Source organism: Myotis daubentonii, chromosome 5, assembly GCF_963259705.1.
Source record: "Myotis daubentonii chromosome 5, mMyoDau2.1, whole genome shotgun sequence".
Classification (NCBI taxonomy): domain Eukaryota; kingdom Metazoa; phylum Chordata; class Mammalia; order Chiroptera; family Vespertilionidae; genus Myotis; species Myotis daubentonii.
Genome location: NC_081844.1, coordinates 32,240,124 through 32,259,629, shown reverse-complemented (window position 1 = coordinate 32,259,629; position 19,506 = coordinate 32,240,124). Strand labels below are relative to the sequence as shown.

The 19,506-nt window shown below is 43.9% G+C and overlaps 2 protein-coding genes across 4 annotated transcripts in view; one reads left to right on the top strand and one right to left on the bottom strand.

Annotated features, from left to right (window-relative positions):
• Positions 1-5,543, top strand: part of LOC132235219 (zinc finger protein 555-like) — a 34,400-nt gene extending 28,857 nt beyond the window's left edge. The window contains exon 3 of the mRNA XM_059697235.1: positions 5,431-5,543. Within this exon, the coding sequence (XP_059553218.1) occupies positions 5,431-5,462 (32 nt within the window). The 3' untranslated portion in view covers positions 5,463-5,543. The remainder of the gene's footprint in view (positions 1-5,430) is intronic.
• On the bottom strand, positions 4,783-17,706 carry LOC132235221 (zinc finger protein 77-like). 3 transcript variants are annotated; one of them, XM_059697239.1, is made up of 4 exons: positions 17,552-17,706; positions 8,563-8,689; positions 7,419-7,608; positions 4,783-7,028 (listed from the first exon to the last, which is right to left on the bottom strand). In XM_059697239.1, the coding sequence occupies exons 1-4, from the start codon at positions 17,552-17,554 to the stop codon at positions 5,585-5,587; spliced, it is 1,764 nt and encodes a 587-aa protein (XP_059553222.1). In that variant the 5' UTR covers positions 17,555-17,706; the 3' UTR covers positions 4,783-5,584. The 3 variants fall into 3 exon arrangements, with proteins under 3 accessions (XP_059553222.1, XP_059553221.1, XP_059553223.1); XM_059697238.1 differs by having other exon boundaries at positions 8,563-8,800; positions 17,552-17,678; XM_059697240.1 differs by lacking the exon at positions 17,552-17,706 and having other exon boundaries at positions 7,419-7,633; positions 8,563-8,695.
• Between the last annotated feature and the right edge of the window lie 1,800 nt (positions 17,707-19,506).

Here is a 19,506-nt window from a genome sequence, read left to right as displayed (position 1 = left end):
GGAAGCTCTACAGCAGTGGTTCTCAACCTTGGCTGCACATTAGAATCACCTGGGAATCTTTTTAAAATCCTGATTTCTGGGCCTCATCCTCCGGAAATTCTGTTTCAAAGCCGGTTGCATTAGGAACAGTGCTTGGATCTCAGAGCGGCGTCCTCATCTCGAATCAGACTGGGAGCACAGTGTGAAGAACTGGGTATGACAGTGGAAGAAGGGTGGACAGGACTTGGGTGTGACAGGACCCGGCCTCCCTGTGGTCAGCGCATTCTCAGCTCAGGTCAGCTGGGCCTTGTTCAGACGCGGGGGATGGGGTGGGGGGCAATGTCTGGACCTGTGGGGAAGCAGGAGCCTGAAAAAAGTTGGGGTGTGAAATGGGCAATTGTGATCACTTGGTGAAGCATGTAAAGAAATGTGAAAAATCCGAACTTCCTAAGAAGAGACTTTACAAAGAGTTATAACAAGGAAGTGGGGAACAGGGACTGTGCACTCAGGGCAAGACGCTCTGACCGTATGATATGCAAGTGTCTCAAGAGTTGGACCAAATAGTTTTTCTTTTTTGTTGAGAGCAGAGTGAACAAATGCATGAAGAACCAGGTGTAGTTGGGATGGCAGGTCCCTGAGGCCAGCCTGTCCCCAGAAGGGCTGTTGTGTAGTGGCTTAGGCTGAGGACAGGCCAACTGCAAGGGTCTGGGGGTAGGAGAGAAGCTAAACCAAAGTCTGGCCAACAGGCATTTGCTCTGCTTGGTCAGTGGAGATGAGCAATTCAGCTCATCAACAATGAAGCACGGAAGGAGATTTGAGGCGTCTGCATCCAGCCTTGCCCTGGGTAAAAAGGCGAAGGGGGTTCTTGCATTATGCCCTTTTCCAGAACAAATGGATGTGGGTGGGTGGGTAGTGCTTCCTCACACCTTCCATCGGTGTTACCAGAAGCACAGGTCTCAGGGTGGATTCAGCTCTGTCACCTGACTCGTGTGAGCAGCCTGTGTCCAACTCAGCACTGTTTTCCCTTATTCAGGCCTCAGGTTTCAGCAGGTGTAGAATAACTGAATTTCTTTTTTCCTGTTTCTTTTCCTTAGTAAGGATAGTGAGGGTCTCAGGTCTTTTGTTGTTATGGGGCTGAACCACAGCCGTCTCTGGGGGAAATTGTCTACAGAAAATGTCCTCTCTTCCAGTGTAATTTTGGAGGAAATCCACAGAATTCCACATCTTCGTGAGAGGTGGGTGGAGATCAGGATTAAAATGTTCATAAAAGCGGTAGTGATTCTTCCATGCAGTTTGTGACGCCCTGTGATCCTGCCCCACTTGCTGTTAGTACCACCTTTAGTTCCTATGTGTTCATTTCTTCCATGTGGTTTCCACCACTTAAATTGCCTAACTTAATTTTTGTCCATCTAATGTGTGACCAGGATCTCCTTGTGGTGACATATGAGTTTTACTGATCAACATGGAGGCAGGTCATGCCGTTTCTTCTTTTGTGAAAAAATTTTAAGTCATTTGGTCGTCTTTTATTGATTCCTGTGTTTATTGATTTCAGATGTTTTCTTAGGTACTCTGGGCAGGAACCCTGTTTCATTTACAGATACTGTACACGTTTTCTCTTTTCATTCTCTTTATTCCGTGCTGGTGAATAGAGGCTTCATGTGAATAGAAATTGCCGGGGTTCTTGTTCCAGCATTAAGGGTTCAGGAAATCGAGAAGGGGCTGTGCGTAGATTAAATAGGAGTCCAGAGACGAGGCATAATTTTGAAAGGCATTTGGGGGTCAGAGGAGCCTAGTTTAAAGGAAACTAAGATCTCCTCATCTCAGGACCCCATGCTTTTTATTAACACAAATTGTCCTGAGACGAGGTGGAGATACACACTTCAAAGGGTCAGAGCTTTGTATACAGAGTCCATTGCTAGATTGGGGAGAATTAGCCTACGGCTGTTCAGGTGTTTGGCCAGTAGGAGGCAATAACATGTAGATTAAGATGCCCTGAGCTGTCTGGCAGCAAACAATCAATTTAATGTATCCTATTCAGGTTTGGGGAAATGCCATCAGCCATTCCCAGATTCAGCTCTGCTGTCATGCTGGAATTGGCTTCCGGCAAGAAATGAATTTTTCCATCTCTTCTGTTGTAGCTTGTCCTTTCCCCGCCTTATATTAGAAAACTCTCTGTACTGGGAAGTCATAGAACACTTGACTCTAACTTGTTCTGACTGTGTTCTATTTAAATTTGCATCAAGTTGGTTATGTTACATCAAGTCGATAAAAGGACCTTCATTGTCCCCTTTGGATAACCATTTCTCATCCACTGTGTTAAAATGCCAGTCACTTCCACCCTGGGGCTGTGCCTGCTCTGGCAGAGATTCATGCCCCACAAATAGTCCAGTGTCAGTGACCTCCCTGGGTCCCTCCTTTGGCTGCACTGTGCTGGCCCAGTTACCGTTGTGACTTAAATGGCTTCATGTGTTTCTGGGAAAGTGCTTCCACCTTGTTCTGTAGAAATGTAGCTCTTTAGACATTTGCATTTTGTCATTTTAGTTTTAACAAGATTTTCATAAATTAAAAAACAAACGAAAAACTCCCACCAGGTTTTAGATTTAATGGAAGTTTATTAAAACTCTGCACCAGTTTGGGAGAGTTGCTATCATGGTGGCTTTGAGTTTCCATTCAGGGAACATGCACAGTCTTTTCCATGTCTTTCTTTATGCTTTGATGTCATTGACTCTGTTTTACAATTTCTCATTATGATCACTTTATATCCTTCAGTAGACATTGTACTGGAAAAGCCTACAGTTGTCCTCCTGTCTTTCTCCTTTACTTTCACACCGAACACTTCACTTCTGACACATTTGGCCACCAGATAAAGGAGCATTTCCACTTAAGCAGCATTTCTGTGACACCAGCCGGATGTCCTGAAGTCTCAGTTCTGACACTCTGTCTACCTGGAGATAGGATCAGATCCCAGAGGCCAAGAGCTCAAGACCCACAAAACTGCCCTTAGTGCAGATGCTCGTCACAAATAGGTCCCCAGGTTACCCACAGCTTCTGTGGCCTTGGATACAAACTGAGCGTCTCAGGACCTCCTCCTCGATCAGTTTGTTAGAGCAGCTCACAAAACTCAGGGAAACACTGACTTATGTTTACCAGTTTATTAAAGGAGATAATAAAGGATACAGATGAATAGCCAGGTGAAAAGAGGCACAGGGTGAGGTCTGGGAGGGACCTGAGTGCAGGAGCTACTGTCCCTGTGGAACTGGGATGTGTCACCGTCCAGATGTGGGTGTGTTCCCCCACCTGGACGCTTTCTGAACCTTGTACGATTGGGATTTTCTGCAGTTTTCCTGACATAGGCATGGTCAAGTATAAATTCCATTTCAGCCCTATCCCTCCCTGGAGGATGTGATTAGATCTGAACATTCTAACATTGGCTGGTCCTTCTGATGACAGCCTCCTTCCAGGAGCTCCCCAGAATCACCTCATTAGAACAGAGATGTTCATAGTGCTCTTATCACTTAGGAAATTGCAGGGGGTTTAGGAGCCTTGTGTCAGGAACCAGAGAAGAGTATGTGTGTGTGTGTGTGTGTGTGTGTCTCACAGACATACTTTAGGACTTTAAGAAAATTTGTAATAAATGAAAATTTATCAATATAGCTTTTTATTGATTAAGGTATTACATGTGTCCTTATCCCCCCCCCATTGCCCCCTCCCACTCATGCCCTCACCCCCCTGGTGTCTGTGTCCATTGGTTAGGCTTATATGCATGCATACAAGTCCTTTGGTTGTTAATATAGCTTTAATGACAATGAGATGTCACCTCACCACCTGTCAGAATGGCTACCATCAACAAATCAGCAAATGACCAGTGCTGGCGAGGATGTGAAGAAAAAGGCACCCTCCTGCACTGCTGGTGGGAATGCAGACTAGTGCAGTCATTATGGAAAACAGTATGGAGTTTCCTCAAAAAATTAAATATGGAACTGCCATTTGACTCAGTGATCCCACTTCTAGGAATATATCCTAAAAGATCCAAAACACCAATCAGAAAGAATGTATGCACCCCTATGCTCACAGCAGCACAATTTGCAATAGCTAAGATCTGGAAACAGCCCAAATGCCCATCAATAGATGAGTGGATAAAAAAGCTGTGATACATTTACACCATGGGATACTATGCAGCAGTAAAAAAGAAGAATCTCTTACCCTTTGAGACAGCATGGAGAGACCTGGAGAGTATCATGCTAAGTGAAATAAGTCAGTCAGAGAAAGACAAGTATCACATAACCTCACCCACATGTGAAATCTAATTAACAAAATAAACTGATGACTGGCGTGGATCCAGAGACATGGAAGCATGGAACACAGTGCAGAATCTCGGAGGGAAGGTGGGGAAGGGTTGGTGGGTGGGAGGTAATCAACCAAAGACCTTATATGCAAATATGCACACCCATGGACACAGACAGTGGGGTGGTGAGGGTCTGGGGTGGGCTGGAGGGTGACAATGGGGGAAAAGGGGGACATATGTAATACTTTCAACAATATAGATTTTTTTTTTTAAGTACATATGTTGTTACTTAATGTGATCAGTAGATCAATGAGTAAAGTTACTAAGGAAAAACAAAAATAAAATTACATCGTTTCACATAAAAAAATAAAAACCACTTAATCTAATCACTATGCTGTTACATCTGAAACTAACACAAAATAATATTGAATGTAAACTGTAATTTAAAAAAACTTTTTACATTTTAAATATTTTAAAAGAGCAAAATATAAAAGGGATAATATCTTTAACACTCAGAATTTAGAAATATAAACAAAATTTTGCCATTTTATTTTAATTTTTTAAAATATGTTTTTATTGATTCCAGAGAAGGGAAAGGGAGAGAGAGAGAGAAACATCAATGGTGAGAGAGAATCACTGATTGTTGCCTTCTTCATGCCCCAGACTGGGGAATGAGCCTGAAACCTGGGCATGTGCCATGAACAGAATTGAACCATGACCTCTTGGTTCATAGGTCGATGCTCAACCACTGAGCAACACTGGCCAGGTAAAGTTTTGCTATTTAAAAAAAAAAAAAAGGGGGGGTCCCAGCAACTCTTAACTGTTGATGATATTCAGCAAATTACTTTGGCTTTCTGAGCCTGTTTTCCTAACTGTAAATTTGACTGAAAAAATCACTAAATTATGAAAAAAAAAAAAGTCCAAGGTAATAAAATATGTGTAGTATTTTAGGGACAAAGAGAAATATTTCTTGTCTCAAGTTTTCATATCAGCAACATGAACCAGAAATTAATATACTGGAAATCACTGTTAAGGGTGAGCTATTTACAAAGTCAGTATCATATTTACAATAATTAAAAGATTTCATTCCTGCTCTGAATTTTCATGTACAAAATAAGTGAAGTGCTATATCTGAAGATTTTTCCTTATTCTTTCCATCCATACAGTTTTATCTCCAGTGTGTTTGCTCACACCATAAATTTTAAAGGAAGAATGAAGGCATCCCATGGTTCTTGTATTCAGAGTTTCTGTTCACTATATGTCTTCACATGTGCCTGCAGATACTCAAGATACGTGAAAACCTTCCCATATTGCTGACATTCAGGTATTTTTTTCACTGTGCGTTCTCACATGTTTTCGCAGAGATGTGGGATACCTGAAGGCTTTCCCACATTGCTGACATTCATCAGGTTTCTCCCCAGTATGTGTCCTCACGTGTACCCGCAGGTTGTCAGGATACCTGAAGGTTTTCCCACACTCCTTACATTCATAGGGTTTCACCCCAGTGTGTGATCTCATGTGTCCTTGAAGGGAGCAGAGACGACTGAAGGCTTTCCCACACTGCTGACACTCAAAGGGTCTCTCCCCACTGTGCATTCTCACATGTATTCGAAGGGATGAGAGAAAACTGTAGGATTTCCCACATTCTTTACATTCATAGGGTTTCGCTCCACTGTGTATTCTCATGTGACCTTGAAAATGCTGAAGCTGCCTAAAAGCTTTCCCACACTCTTTACATTCATAGGACTTCTCCCCAGTGTGTGTTCTGACATGCTTTTGAAGGTAAGAGTGACTAGTGAAGGCTTTGCCACACTGCTGACATTCATAGGGTCTCTCCCCCGTGTGTGTCCTCACATGTACTCGCAGGGATGCAGCATACCTAAATGCTTTCCCACAGTGCTGACATTCACAGGGTCTCTCCCCAGTGTGTGTCCTCACATGTACTTGCAGGTTTGCAGGAAACCTGAAAGCTTTACCACATTGCTGACATTCATAGGGTTTCACTCCACTGTGTGTTCTTACATGCCCTCGAAGGGAGGAGTGACGACTAAAGGTTTTCCCACAGTGCTGACATACATAGGGTCTCTCCCCACTGTGTGTTCTTGCATGTTCTTGCAGATTTGTGAGATACCTGTAGACTTTCCCACACTCCTTACATACATAGGGTTTCACTCCACTGTGTGTTCTCACATGTCTTCTAAAGTATTTAAGACTACTGAAAGCTTTCCCACATGCCTTACACTCATAGGATTTCTCTCCAGTGTGAGTTCTCACATGTCCTGTAAGGTAAAAGTAATACATAAAGGTTTTTCCACATACTTTGCACACATGGATTTTCTGTCCACAGGGACCTCTCACATGTCCCCGAAAGGATGAGTGGCAGGTGAAAGCTTTTCCACATTTCTTACACTCAATAGAATTTTTATTACTGAGACTCTTCACATATTTCTTAGCTGCTCTCCCAGTATCCTGAGATTTATAGGGTTTCTCCACAAGATCAGTTTCCTCCTGAGTACTCAGGCATGAAACCAACCTGCATGGTTGTCCACATTCCTCACAGGGATGAGGTTCATGTCCAGTGGGAGATCTCTGCTGATTTATAAGGAAAGAACAATCCTTGAAGACTTTTCCACACTTAGTACATTCATAGTGTTTAACTCCAGGGATATGTGTCTCATCCACAAGAAGATCTGTGATCTGGTTCAGGGTGTCTCCACATTGGTTACCTTCCTTAGTTTCACAGAAACTCTCCACAAAATGACTTCTATTCAAAACAGGAAACACACTATTAGTGATTAATGCTCATAAGTGATTTCTTTATTACAGATTATTGATGGTTCTAATGAGCAATATTCACCATTTTCAATGACGGGTATGTTTTTGGTACTGTCTGCATTATTCCATCATGAAACAAGCTTATTGCTCTGGCTGAGCTAAAATAGGGCCATAACTCCCAGTGTTTCTTACATATGGGGTCTCCTGATCATGGTTTCCATCTGAGTTCTGTTTCAGACACTCAATAGCTACATCGCATGTATGAAAATAGTGTCTTGTGAAAATTCTCTGAGTACCCTACTGATTAGCTAGCTAGGTTTGTACTTTTTCTTTAATTTCAAGTTAGTCTAATATTGCTGAGATCCCCTGTTCCACTCACCCCAGATGCCTCTCTTGAGGTTGGTGCTCATCTGCAATGTTATAAACTGTGAAGTTTTCTCTAAAAGCAGACCAGGAATCACTCCTTATGAATTGTAGTATTTTCTCTTCACTGGATATTTCATTCTCCAAATTATCCTGCCCAGGACATGATGCTTGGGTTTTAACTTGAGTGAAACAATCTGTAACAACTGATAGCATAATTAGATTAAATTTCTGGGAAAGAAATGGTGAAATAAAGAACAATGTATGGATTTATTTTCATATACTGATCCAAAAGTATAAATAATTTTTATAAGGAAGAATAAGTTTATAAGCAAAGAAAAACTCTAAAGCCCTTTGCTATTTGGGACTTTGACAATAATAGGAAAAGTAAGTCAAAATGGCAGCCTGGTCACTAAGAAATACTATAAAAAAAAGATAAAGACCAAATAAATATAAATGTTATAAAAATGCAAAGTAGGGAGGAACGGCAGAATGCACATGCCCAAATGTTCCCTTTACAGGAGATGCCAGTCTTCCCAAGTGAGTGAGGATACAATAAAAAATCCAACAGGAATGCAGGGTAAACGTAAAACGTCTCCCTCTCAAACACAGGGTGAGTCACGGTTCTAACAGATTTGTCCAAATAGCAATCCCTTATCCAGAATCTGTTCCTCCTGCGGGTTGTTGTTCTCTGGAGTTCCCAGACACAGAGGCCCTTAAAGGAAGCCTTTCCTCACAGCCCCCAGCTGCCATTAGGAGATTGATGGTGTGTTTGGCTGATGCCCTGCCCCTGGAGAAAAGGTCCTCATGATGGAGGATGGAGGGCAACACACAGTCTATGAGAAGGGCCCATACTTGGGCTTTATGGGTGAGAACCATAAAGCTGTTTCCACAGCAAACTGGAGACTATGCTCATTCTTATAAAAATTAGGGGGCCTCAGACTTTTGTTCAAGAGAAATAAAAAGTCAACTCAATATATAAAACTTTTTTTTATCATGAAAAAGATATTTGACTCTAGATATGTTCCATGAAGGCTTGGATTACGTAAGCCTTTTATTTTTTTTAACATATTGCCCTTCCTTGGACCCAATAAAAAAAGAACAATTGTAAGAAATACTTTTTCCTTAAAAGACTAAGTGAGGGATAAAGCCAGCCTTACCCACTGAGGCCAGGTTCCTGAAGGTCTCTAGCATCACTTCTCTGTAGAGCTTCCTCTGAGCACCATCCAGCAAAGCCCACTCTTCCCGAGTGAAGCACACAGCCACATCCGCAAAGACCACCGTGTCCTGAAACATCCCACATATTCTGTTTCAACAGGGCACCTCTTCACCAGCATGTGCAGGAGGATGGGGGAGGCTGGAACAGAACTCAATTCCTAGGACACCCAAGCTCATGCTCTTTTGGGAAATGAGAATAAGCAAGCAAATAAAATGCATTATAGTCAATAGTGGTAAGAGCTTGGAACCATGAAGCAAAGTACAAGAACAAGTGATATAAACTTCCTATATAATAAAAGTGTAATATGCAAATTTTCCCCGAAACTAGGAGTTCCTCTGGGAGTTCGACCGGGAGTGGGGCCGGCCGGGGGGAAGGGAGGCAGGCCCTGGCCAGCAGCCAACAGCCACTAAGGACTCTACCAGTGCATGAATTTTGTGCACTGAGCCTCTAGTCCAGCAGTTCTCAACCTGTGGGTCGCAACCCCTTTGGGGGTCGAACGACCCTTTCACAGGAGTCACCTAAAACCATCGGAAAACACATATATAATTACATATTGTTTTTGTGATTAATCACTATGCTTTAATTATGTCCAATTTGTAACAATGAAATTGGGGGTCACCACAACATGAGGAACAGTATTAAAGGGTCGAGGCATTAGGAAGGTTGAGAATCACTGCTCTAGTCCATACATAATTTAAAAGAATGGCTTTTACTGTTATATAGCAGATTCTGAGTATGTTAAAGACTGAAAATGAGTCCTGGCTGGTTTTTCTCAGTGGTTAGAGCATCAGCTTGTGGACCTAAGGGTCTGGGGTTCCATTCCTGTCAAGGGCACATGCCCCGGTTGTGGGTATGCAGTAGGGGGTATGCAGGAGGCAGCCTATCAATGGTTCTCTCTAATCATTGATGTCCCTCTCCTTTCCTCTCTGAAATCAGTTAAAAAAATGTGTGTGTGTGTGTGTGTGTGTGTGTGTGTGTGTGTGTGTATCAATAGAAAAAAAATATCCTGGGGTGAGGATTAAAAAAAAGACTGAAGATGAAGTCATTGTTCAGATAATGTAGAATCAGATACTTGGCTCCTCAATAGTTATTGTCAGCTCCAAGACCTGGAACCAGGATGTCAGACAGTCATGAACACTGAGATTTCCAGTGCTGCTTGATCTAAACAGCTCTCACCTTGTAAGTCAACACTGTTCTGGAGCCTGGTCTAGTCCCCTCATATCTGACAGAGGCAGAGACACAACCCCTCCCCCAATGAGGTGGACACAGTGGGCATAGGTATAGGCCAAGCCTGGGGCCTGGCACACCGGTTGGGTAAAAGGGGAACTTGGTTCCTGAAGAAATTTTCAAGCCAGCACAGCCTCGCAAATAAACAACCTTGTGCCGGGAATATGAGAAAAATCGTCCCACAAAGAAGAATTACTGAAGGATCTAATGGTAATAGAGCTAACGGCGACTCTAACAGAGAGAAAAAAACTACCTAATGTGTATTTTAGAGCAATGTTGGGTTGGATGACATCACATCAATAAAATAAAGGGCAAAAAATTATTTTAAAAGTTGAAATTTTTAAAAACTGTTCTCTCAAAATCTACAAAAAACAAAAACAAAAACAAAAAAACCCACACAAAACCAGACCCACAATTGTATCAGGCACAGAAAAGGCAACACTACATCAACCAGGGTTAAACTAGGAATTGCTAATCACATACCTGATACCAGACATAAATACATACAGAAAACTCATAGGACCACAATTTTTAAAAAGGCAACAAGATAAAGACAAATAATGTAATTAAATAATGGGCAAAGAATGTGAGCAGATACTTCTTAAAAGGAAAAATTCATATGGCCAATAAGCACCTAAAAGATTCTAGCCATTAGTCATCAAGAAAATGCAGGTCAAAACTAAAGCAGGTATCTGTTCACACTACTAAGATGGCTGTGAGACAGACAGACAAGTACTGGTAAGGATGTGAGGAAGTCAGAACCCTCACACATAGCTTATGGGAAGTAAAGTAGTGAAGCCACTTTGGAAGACAGCCCAGCAGGTCCTCAAAATGATGAACATGGCTACCACAAAACAGCAATTCCACTCCTGTGTGTTTACATAACCAAGAGAAGGAAAAACAAATATCAACACAAAACTAGTAAAGGGTGTCCCAAAATTCACGCAAGAAGTAATTTTGGCCCTAACCGGTTTGGCTCAGTGGATAGAGCGTCGGCCTGCGGAGTGAAGGGTCCCAGGTTTAATTCTGGTCAAGGGCATGTACCTTGGTTGCGGGCACATTCCCAGTGGGGGGTGTGCAGGAGGCAGCTGATCGATGTTTCTCATCAATGTTTCTAACTCTATCCCTCTCCCTTCCTCTCTGTAAAAAATCAATAAAATATTTTTTTAAAGTAATTTTGATAGAAAACACAGGTTTATAATTAAAAATTGTAAATTTTTTATTGATTCATAAAGTATACAGTATAGGGTTATGTATGGAATAGCATATCAGGTAAATGGCCTCCACGGCTTTGCTGGCACATACGCACTCTTTTGTTGAAATTTTCCATGACCGTTTTGCATAAATGTGGCTGAATTTTGATGAGGCTCATTTTCATCTTGATGGCTTGGTTAATCGACAAAATTGTCGCATTTGGGGTTCAGAAAATCCACGAGTGATTGTTGGGAAACAAATGCATCCACAACGTGTCACTGTTTGGTGCGGATTTGGGGCTGGAGGCACCATCGGACCATTCTTCTTTGAAAATGCGGCTGCTCAGGCAATAACAAAAGAGTGCGTATGTGCCAGCAAAGCCGTGGAGGCCATTTACCCGATATGCTATTCCATACATAACCCTATACTGTATACTTTATGAATCAATAAAAAATTTACAATTTTTAATTATAAACCTGTGTCTTCTATCAAAATTACTTCTTGCGTGAATTTTGGGACACCCTTTATTTCTCTCCCCCTCTCCCTTCCTCTCTCTGAAGTCAATCTATAATAATAAAAGTGTGATATGCTAATTAGCCTGGACGTCCTTCCAGACAACCTTCTAGACCAGCGGTTCTCAACCTGTGGGTCGCGACCCCTTTGGGGTCGAAGGACCCTTTCACAGGGGTCGCCTAAGACCATCGGAAAACACATATATAATTACATATTGTTTTTGTGATTAATCACTAGCTTTAATTATGTTCAATTTGTAACAATGAAATTGGGGGTCACCACAACATGAGGAACTGTATTAAAGGGTCGCGGCATTAGGAAGGTTGAGAACCACTGTTCTAGACGTAGCCGGGCTGCGAGGAAAGCCCGATCCAGGTGCCTGCGGGTGGCTGGAGGGAAGCCTGGGTCCCAGGTGCCAGAGGGAAGCTGGTGCTGGCAGCCGGGGGGAAGGAAGACCTACTCTTGCATGAATTTCGTGCATTGGCCTCTAGTACAAATATATTAAAAAAAAAAAAAAACTATGTCTCTGTAGCAAAAAGGGGATGTGGGTGTGATATATAGGGTGTCCCCAAAAAATGTATATACACATTAACAGCTGATAACTCAGTTTTCACTCCATTTCAGATTTAACTGATTTAAAATAATGGGTGAAGCCAGACTAAGCTTTGAACAAAGAAAATTTATTCTAAAGTGCCACTAGACTTTTTTTAATGGGGATACATCAACTTTATCTACAGTACAAAACTGGCAACAGTCGACAAATTGAGGGCACACAAATACAAACAAAATAATTCCTAATGTTTACGATCCATTGCTTGGCATTATCAGCAGTGCCTGGACCAGAACAGTCATCGATTTGAAAACAGGCACTGAAAAAAAAAATTACTCATTTCTGTATATTCTTTTAAAATTTGAAAATGAGCTGTATGTTAATAAACACTGACTTTATAATCACTCAAAGTGCATATACATTTTTTGGGGATACCTTAAGAGAAAAGAAGAGGCAGGTGCTAACACAAGTAACTTGTAGCCTCGTGGCATGTGCTTGTTAAAAACAGTAAATAACTAATGGGCCCACTTGTTTATACAATAATATTCCTTGCTAGGAACCTACTTATCAAGAGGTGAATTGGTACTCAGCTAGCTTCATAATGATGGCATGGCCATGTTAAGTAATGAGAAAAATTTAGGCTAACAACTATGCTTTTTATTGTTATGTTAGACTGTACTTTTTATACTTGTTTTTAAAAAGCCCTGGCCTGTGTTTCTCAGTGGTTAGAGCGTCAGCCTGCGCACCAAAGGGTTGCGGGTTCAATTCCTGATCAAGGGCATGTACCTGGGTTGCAGGTTCAATCCCTGTCTTGGATCAGAGCCAGTGTGGAGGCAACCAATCGATGTGTCTTTCTCACATCAATATCTCCCCCCCTCTCTCAAAATCCATAAATAAAAAATTTTAATGTCCTAATATAAGAATAATCGCACAATTCTGTAAATGTGCCAGATACCAATAAATTTTATAAATTAAATAAGTAAACTTTATAGTATGTAAATTATATCTCATATAAAACTGTTGTTAAAAAGTTCAGACAGCCCTAGCCTGGTGTCTCAGTTGATTGGAGCATCATCCCATACACCAAAGGTTGTGGGTTCGATTCCCAGTCAGGGCACATACCTAGGTTGCAGGTTGGAGCCCAGGTCAGGGGGCATACAGGATCCATGTTTCTCTCTCACACCGGAATCGAACCTGAAACCTTTTAGTGCACAGGACGAAGATCAATCATCTGAGCCACTCCAGCTGAGCTATTTTATTATTTTCCATATGAATAACTGTAAATCTATTTTTGCCCCACCCTGTATATCCTCCTTAAACTAATGGCATTTTCATTCAAATTCCATTGAATTTAACCAAATAAGAGTAGGAAAATGGAACAAAACTTCAGATGTTTCATAGATTAAATACACCGAGGAGCTAGTACCACTTATGGGAAGAGATTATTTTAATATTAGATGTAATGGGATAAATGTATAGAAATCAATAAACATACCTGAGATGACACAAGAGGACACCTGAGAATGTCTGTGTTCTTTAAAGAAACAAAACCAGCTGATTCTACTATCCCCACATACTAAATGCAGTTCTCAAAGGGTTCCTCGGCCAGGTACTAAATATTCAAAAATCAGCGGTTCAGGGGCAGGGAGTGGGATGGAGGAGGTCAATGGAGGAGAAAGGGGGGGAATCTGTAATATTTTCAACAATAAAAATAAATTTAAATAAATAATCAGCGATTCCAAATTGTAGGGGAAAAAACCAGAGTATTACCAAGACCAGAAAGGGACAATTCAAAAAAATATTCAAAGGCAACGACATTCATAAATATAGAGGCAAAAGGAGTTTTAAAAGGCAATCTAGCCCGGCTGGTGTGGCTCAGTGATTGAACGTCAACCTATGAACCAGGAGGTCATGGTTCAATTCCTGGTCAGGGCACATGACCCGGTTGCAGCCTTGATTCCCAGTGTGGGGGGTGTGCAGGAGGCAGCCAATCAATGATTATCTCTCATCATTGATGTCTCTCTCTCCCTTGCTCTTGGAAATAAAAAAAAAACACCAACATGCTTTTTTTTAAAAAGACAGTCTAGTCTAGGCCCTAGTCGGTTTGATGCAGTGGATAGATCATGGGCCTGCAGACTGAAGGGTCCCGGGTTCAGTTGCAGGCTCCATCCCCAGCCCAGTCAGGGTGCATTCGGGAGGCAACCAGTCAATGGGTTTCTCTCTCTCTCTGTCTCTCCCTCTCCCACTCTCTCTAAAAATCAATGGAAAAATATCCTTGAGTGAGGATTAACAAAAAATCTAATAAATAAATGAATAAAAAGAATATTAACTCAAAACCAAGTTCATTTCATTCCAGAAAGGCAAGATGGAGTAAATATTGATTGTTTGCCCTAGCCAGTTTTGCTCAGTGGATAGAGTGTTGGCCTGCGGACTGAAGGGTCCCAGGTTCGATTCCGGTCAAGGGCACATGCCCGGGTTGTGGGCTCGATCCCCAATAGGGGTCGTGCAGGAGGCAGCCAATCAATTATTCTCTCTCATCATTGATATCTCTATCTCTCTCTCCCTCTCCCTTCCTCTCTGAAATCAATATATATACATATACATATACATATATATATATATATATATATACACATTAAAAATGCTTTTTAAAAATATTGATTGTTCAATGAGTACAATTTATCCCATTCATGAAAAAAAGGCACACTAACCATAGGCTTCCAGTCTATAGATGCTGAGGACATCCTGGTCTCATGTCACTGCTCATTGATGACAATACAACTTTAAGACAAGAAGGGAACAATCAGAAAGAAATGGTATCTACATAAAGCCCAGAGACAACTTCCTATTTAACAGTGAAATGTTACAACTGTTCCCTCTGAGATCAGGAACAAAAGGTGAGAGTGGGCATGTATACGATTGTACACCTGTGAAGGCCTAGCCAGTGCAGTGATGAAAAACAACAATGTGGGAAAAGACTTACAAAGGGAAAACACTAAACTTCACTAGTACCAGATGAAAAGATTTAGTATTTAGAAATCTCCCAATCCTACAGACAAATTATTAACTTAAAACTGATCATAGCAGGGGTATTGGTTAAAATACAATTTTAAAAAATCAGTATCATCACCAATAATACATCTGATAACGGGATAATATCCAAAATTATAAAGAACTCCATGTAACTCAACACACACACACACACACACACACACACACACACACACACACACACAAAATCCAATTAAAAAAATGGATGCCAGGTGGCGTGGCTCGGTGGTTGAGCGTTGACCTATGAACCAGGAAGTCACAGTTTGATTCCCGGTCGGGGCACATGCTCAGGTTGTGGACAGGAGGCAATCAATGACTCTCTCATCATTGATGTTTCTATCTCTCTCTCCCTCTCCCTTCCTCTCTCGCAAATCAATAAAAAAAATATATTAAAAAAAATGGGCAAAGGACCTAAACAGACAGTTTTCCAAAGAGGATATACAGATGGCCATTAGACATGAAAAGATGCTCAAAGTCACTAATCATCAGAGAGATGCAAATTAAAACCAAAATGAGATCACCTCATACCAGTCGGAATACCTGTGTGCATGTTCCCTACAATTATTATTTAAAATATATATATAATTTTAGTCCAAAGCCGATGCCACACCCCCCAAGACCATTGAAATCTCTGGGGTGGGACAAAGGCATTGTTAGCTTTTTGTTGTTGTTGTTAATCCTCACTGGAGGATATTTTTTCTATTGAGTTTTTGTTTTGTTCTTTTAGAGAGAGAGAGTGGAAGGGAGAGGAAGAGATAGAGAGAAACATCAATGTGAGAGAGACACATCAATTGGTTGCCTCCCACACACACCCTGACCAGAGCCAGGGATTGAGCCTGCAAATGAGGTACATGCCCTTGACTGGAATCGAACCCAGGACCCTTCACAGTCTTACTCAGTCTGCACAAATCACACTTAACTCCAGCAACTCTGTGGATGATGCAAAAACCAACTATAACAAGTCATAATTCACAACATTTGCATAAATCTTTGACATCAAGTGTCACAGACTCTGCACCCTGAATGGAAGCGTCACTATGGTTTTTATGAATCTTTTTACTGTGGATCTCCACCAACCGTGCATGAAGGTGGGAAGCTGTGTGCATGTTCCCCACGATCCTGTAGAAGAGAGGACGTTTACTGTATCTGAAACACTTCCTCAGAGGCACCTCTGGTTGAGTGGGGGAATAATATGAGTCAGCAGGACGGACAAAGACCTGAGACACCGAGCCACCCTCTCTCACGTGAAGAAACCCGAGGCTGGAATAAGGGAAGGCTCTTAGCGCCGAGCTGGACACTGAAGAGCCGCACAGGCGCCAGGTGACAATGCTGACTCAATCCTTCCTGACCCTGTTCTGGAACATCCACGGAAGGTGAAAGGCACCACCCCAACCAACTGCTCTGGAAAAAGGCACATTGCAGCAACCACCGACAGTAAGACTCAGATGTCTCCACGTTTACCTCTGACAGCCCAGAGGCAGACACCCGCATCCCCGTTCTCTGGCCCTGAATGGTCGGCTGTATGTTCCTCCCAGCAGAGCTCGGCTGAGCTGCTCTCCTGACCCCAGAGCCCTGAACTCAGGCCTGTCCTCCGCCGCAGCCCGGACACCCTCTCCTGAGGACACGCTGGCCTCCGGGGCTGCTCTCCCAACCACACCAGTCCCTCCTACCTTTGTTGACGCCTCTCTATAAAAGCAAGACTCGAAAGCCCAACTCCTGAGACCCCTGCAGATGGCACGGCCTGAGAGTGCTCCCCGCTGCCCAGCCTCTGCCCAAGTGCAGTCCCCTCTCCGCCCTGCGAACTCTTTTGAATGAAAATCTCTCCTTACAAAGCTTGGACTTTTTCAAACTTCACGGGCTTGACAAAGTGGTCACAATTTCCCATCTTTTATCCAAGCTTTCCTAGTTTATGTCCTCCCGACAGGCGCAGGCACTGTCCCCATCCTGTCTGAACATGCACGGAGGCGCCGACAAAGCCCGCTGACCGGAGCTGAGTGCGCTGACCACAGGGTGGCAGGTGCCGTCACGCCGCCTGCCCGCTCACCCTCCTGCCTCGGAGAAGAAAAGTCCGTTTCTCCCTGGAGGCGGCACAGCTCGGGTCCCAGCCTGTCCCCACTGCACAGTCTGAACCAAGTCCGATTCGACGTGATCTGTCGGGTCCAGCTCAGGTCCGCCCCGGCGTCCATCCCGCCCCCAGCCCCTGGCCGCCCGCGATGGCGGCCGGCTGGTCCTTCCTCGGTCCCCCAGCTCGGCCAAGGCCTCGGCGCCGGGACACGACGCCGGCCCAGCCCGCCACCGAGAAAGGACACTCGGGGGGGTGGGGGAGTGGGGGCTGCGCGGCTTCCAGCCGGTCCGAACCAACACAGCCCGGCCTCGGCCCGCTCCGCGCACTCACCATCTCGCGACCTGCTCCGGGCTCTCGGGGCGGCGTCCTCTCCGCAGCCCGGGAAGTGGGACAGGATGACAGGAACCCAGGGGCCCGCGCGGACCCGCGAGCGCGCCTCCGCGGGCGGAGAGACCACGACGCAGGACAGCAGCGCCCGCTCCGGGCGAACGCGCGGCCCCCCCGCTGATTGGACGGTGCTGCAGCCTGGCCCTTCCTGTGGACTCCGATTGGGCACAACTCCGTCACGCCACCAGGCCGTAATTGGGCAGTTTCTGAGGACCGCCCCCTTCCATGTCTTGATTGGGCAACCCCGCCCCTGCTCCCTGACGTTGCCCTGGGCCCCGCCTCGCTCTCCCCTCATTGGACAGTCACAGACCCGGTCTGAGGAGCGGGCGGGGTGGCGGGCTGTGGGCGCAGCCTCCCCGGCTCAGCCCCAGCCCTGCCTTCAGTTCGCAGCACGAAGCGCGCCCTGTGGGCCTGAGCCCGCCCCCTGCCAGTCACTGACCCCAACAGCCAGGAACAACGGCCATTCCTTGACTGAGGGTCTCAAGGTTGGAGTTTCTGTGAAGCTAAAGCTAAAATCACGGCCTACGTTGTGCTTCAGCTCCTGGGCCCTCAAGCAGAAGGACCACTGGCTACGTCCCCATTAAACCGAGGGACGCGATGCCGACCCAAAGATCTGAAATGATGATTTACTGCCCTCGCCTCATTCGTGACCAATCAAATCAGCAAGAGCCACGACCCCAAACCCCTTACTCATATGACTTGTGATTTTGCTCCATACAACTCCTTGTCCATAAAAATTCAAGGAGTTAGGGCCCTTGGGCTTCAGCTGCCTGTTCTCTTGGGTGGCTCCATTCATACTAAAAATAACCAACCTCTCTCCATTACAATTCTTGGTGTTCAGTGTTTGGCTCTCCTAGTGCCAGGTGGTGGAACTTTCTGTTCCGTAACATTCACCCCCTGATAGACATGTCCACTTTTGGCTGTTTAGAAGAGTGCTGCCAGGTGCATTCATGTAACCTATTTGAGTGCTGTTTCAATACAGGTAGGAGGGAATGGCAGGGTCACATATAATAGGGGGTTTAACTTTCTGAGAACCGCCAGCTCTCTTCCCCAATGGCTGCACCATGTCACATTCCCACTGGAAGTGTACAAGGGTCCCAGTTTCTTCACATCATCCCTTTCTTCTGAATTGCTTCATTCTAGACATCTTAATGGGTAGAAGTGGTATCACCTTGTGGGTCTGATTTGCATTCCCCTGGTGATTTGTGATGTTGAGAATCTTCTCAGGTATTTATTGCCATTTGTAACTCATCTTTGAGAAATATCCATTCACGTTCTTTGCCCATTTTTTATTTTGTTTTGTTGTTAATCCTCACCTGAGGATATTTTTCCATTGATGTTTAGAGAGAGTGGAAAGGAGGGGAAGAGACAGAAACATCCATGTGAGAGATACGCTGATTGGTTGCCTCCCACATGTGCCCGGGGGTCAAGGGCCGGGGGTCAAGCTGCAACCCATAGTGCCCTTGACCAGAATGGAACCCAGGATCCTTCAGTCCGTGGGCTGATGCTCTATTCACTGAGCCAAAATGGTTAAGCTTTTCCACATTCCAGACATTCATAGGGTTTCACTCCAAAGGCTTTCCCACACTTTTTATACTCACACGGTTTCTCCCCGGTGTGTGTTCTCCCGGGTTCTTGTAGGTAGGAGTAACAACAGAAAGTTTTTCCACAATGCCTACATTCATAGGGCATCTCTGCAGTGTGAGTTCTCACATGTCGTGTAAGGTAGGAATAAAATCTAAAGGCTTTCCCGCATGCTTTACAGGCGTGAATTTTCTGTCCACAGGGACCTCTCACATGTCCCAGAAAGGATGAGTGGCAAGTGAAAGCGTTTCCACATTTCTTACAATGAAAGGAGTTTTTACTACTCAAACTTCACGAATCTCTCAGATGATCTC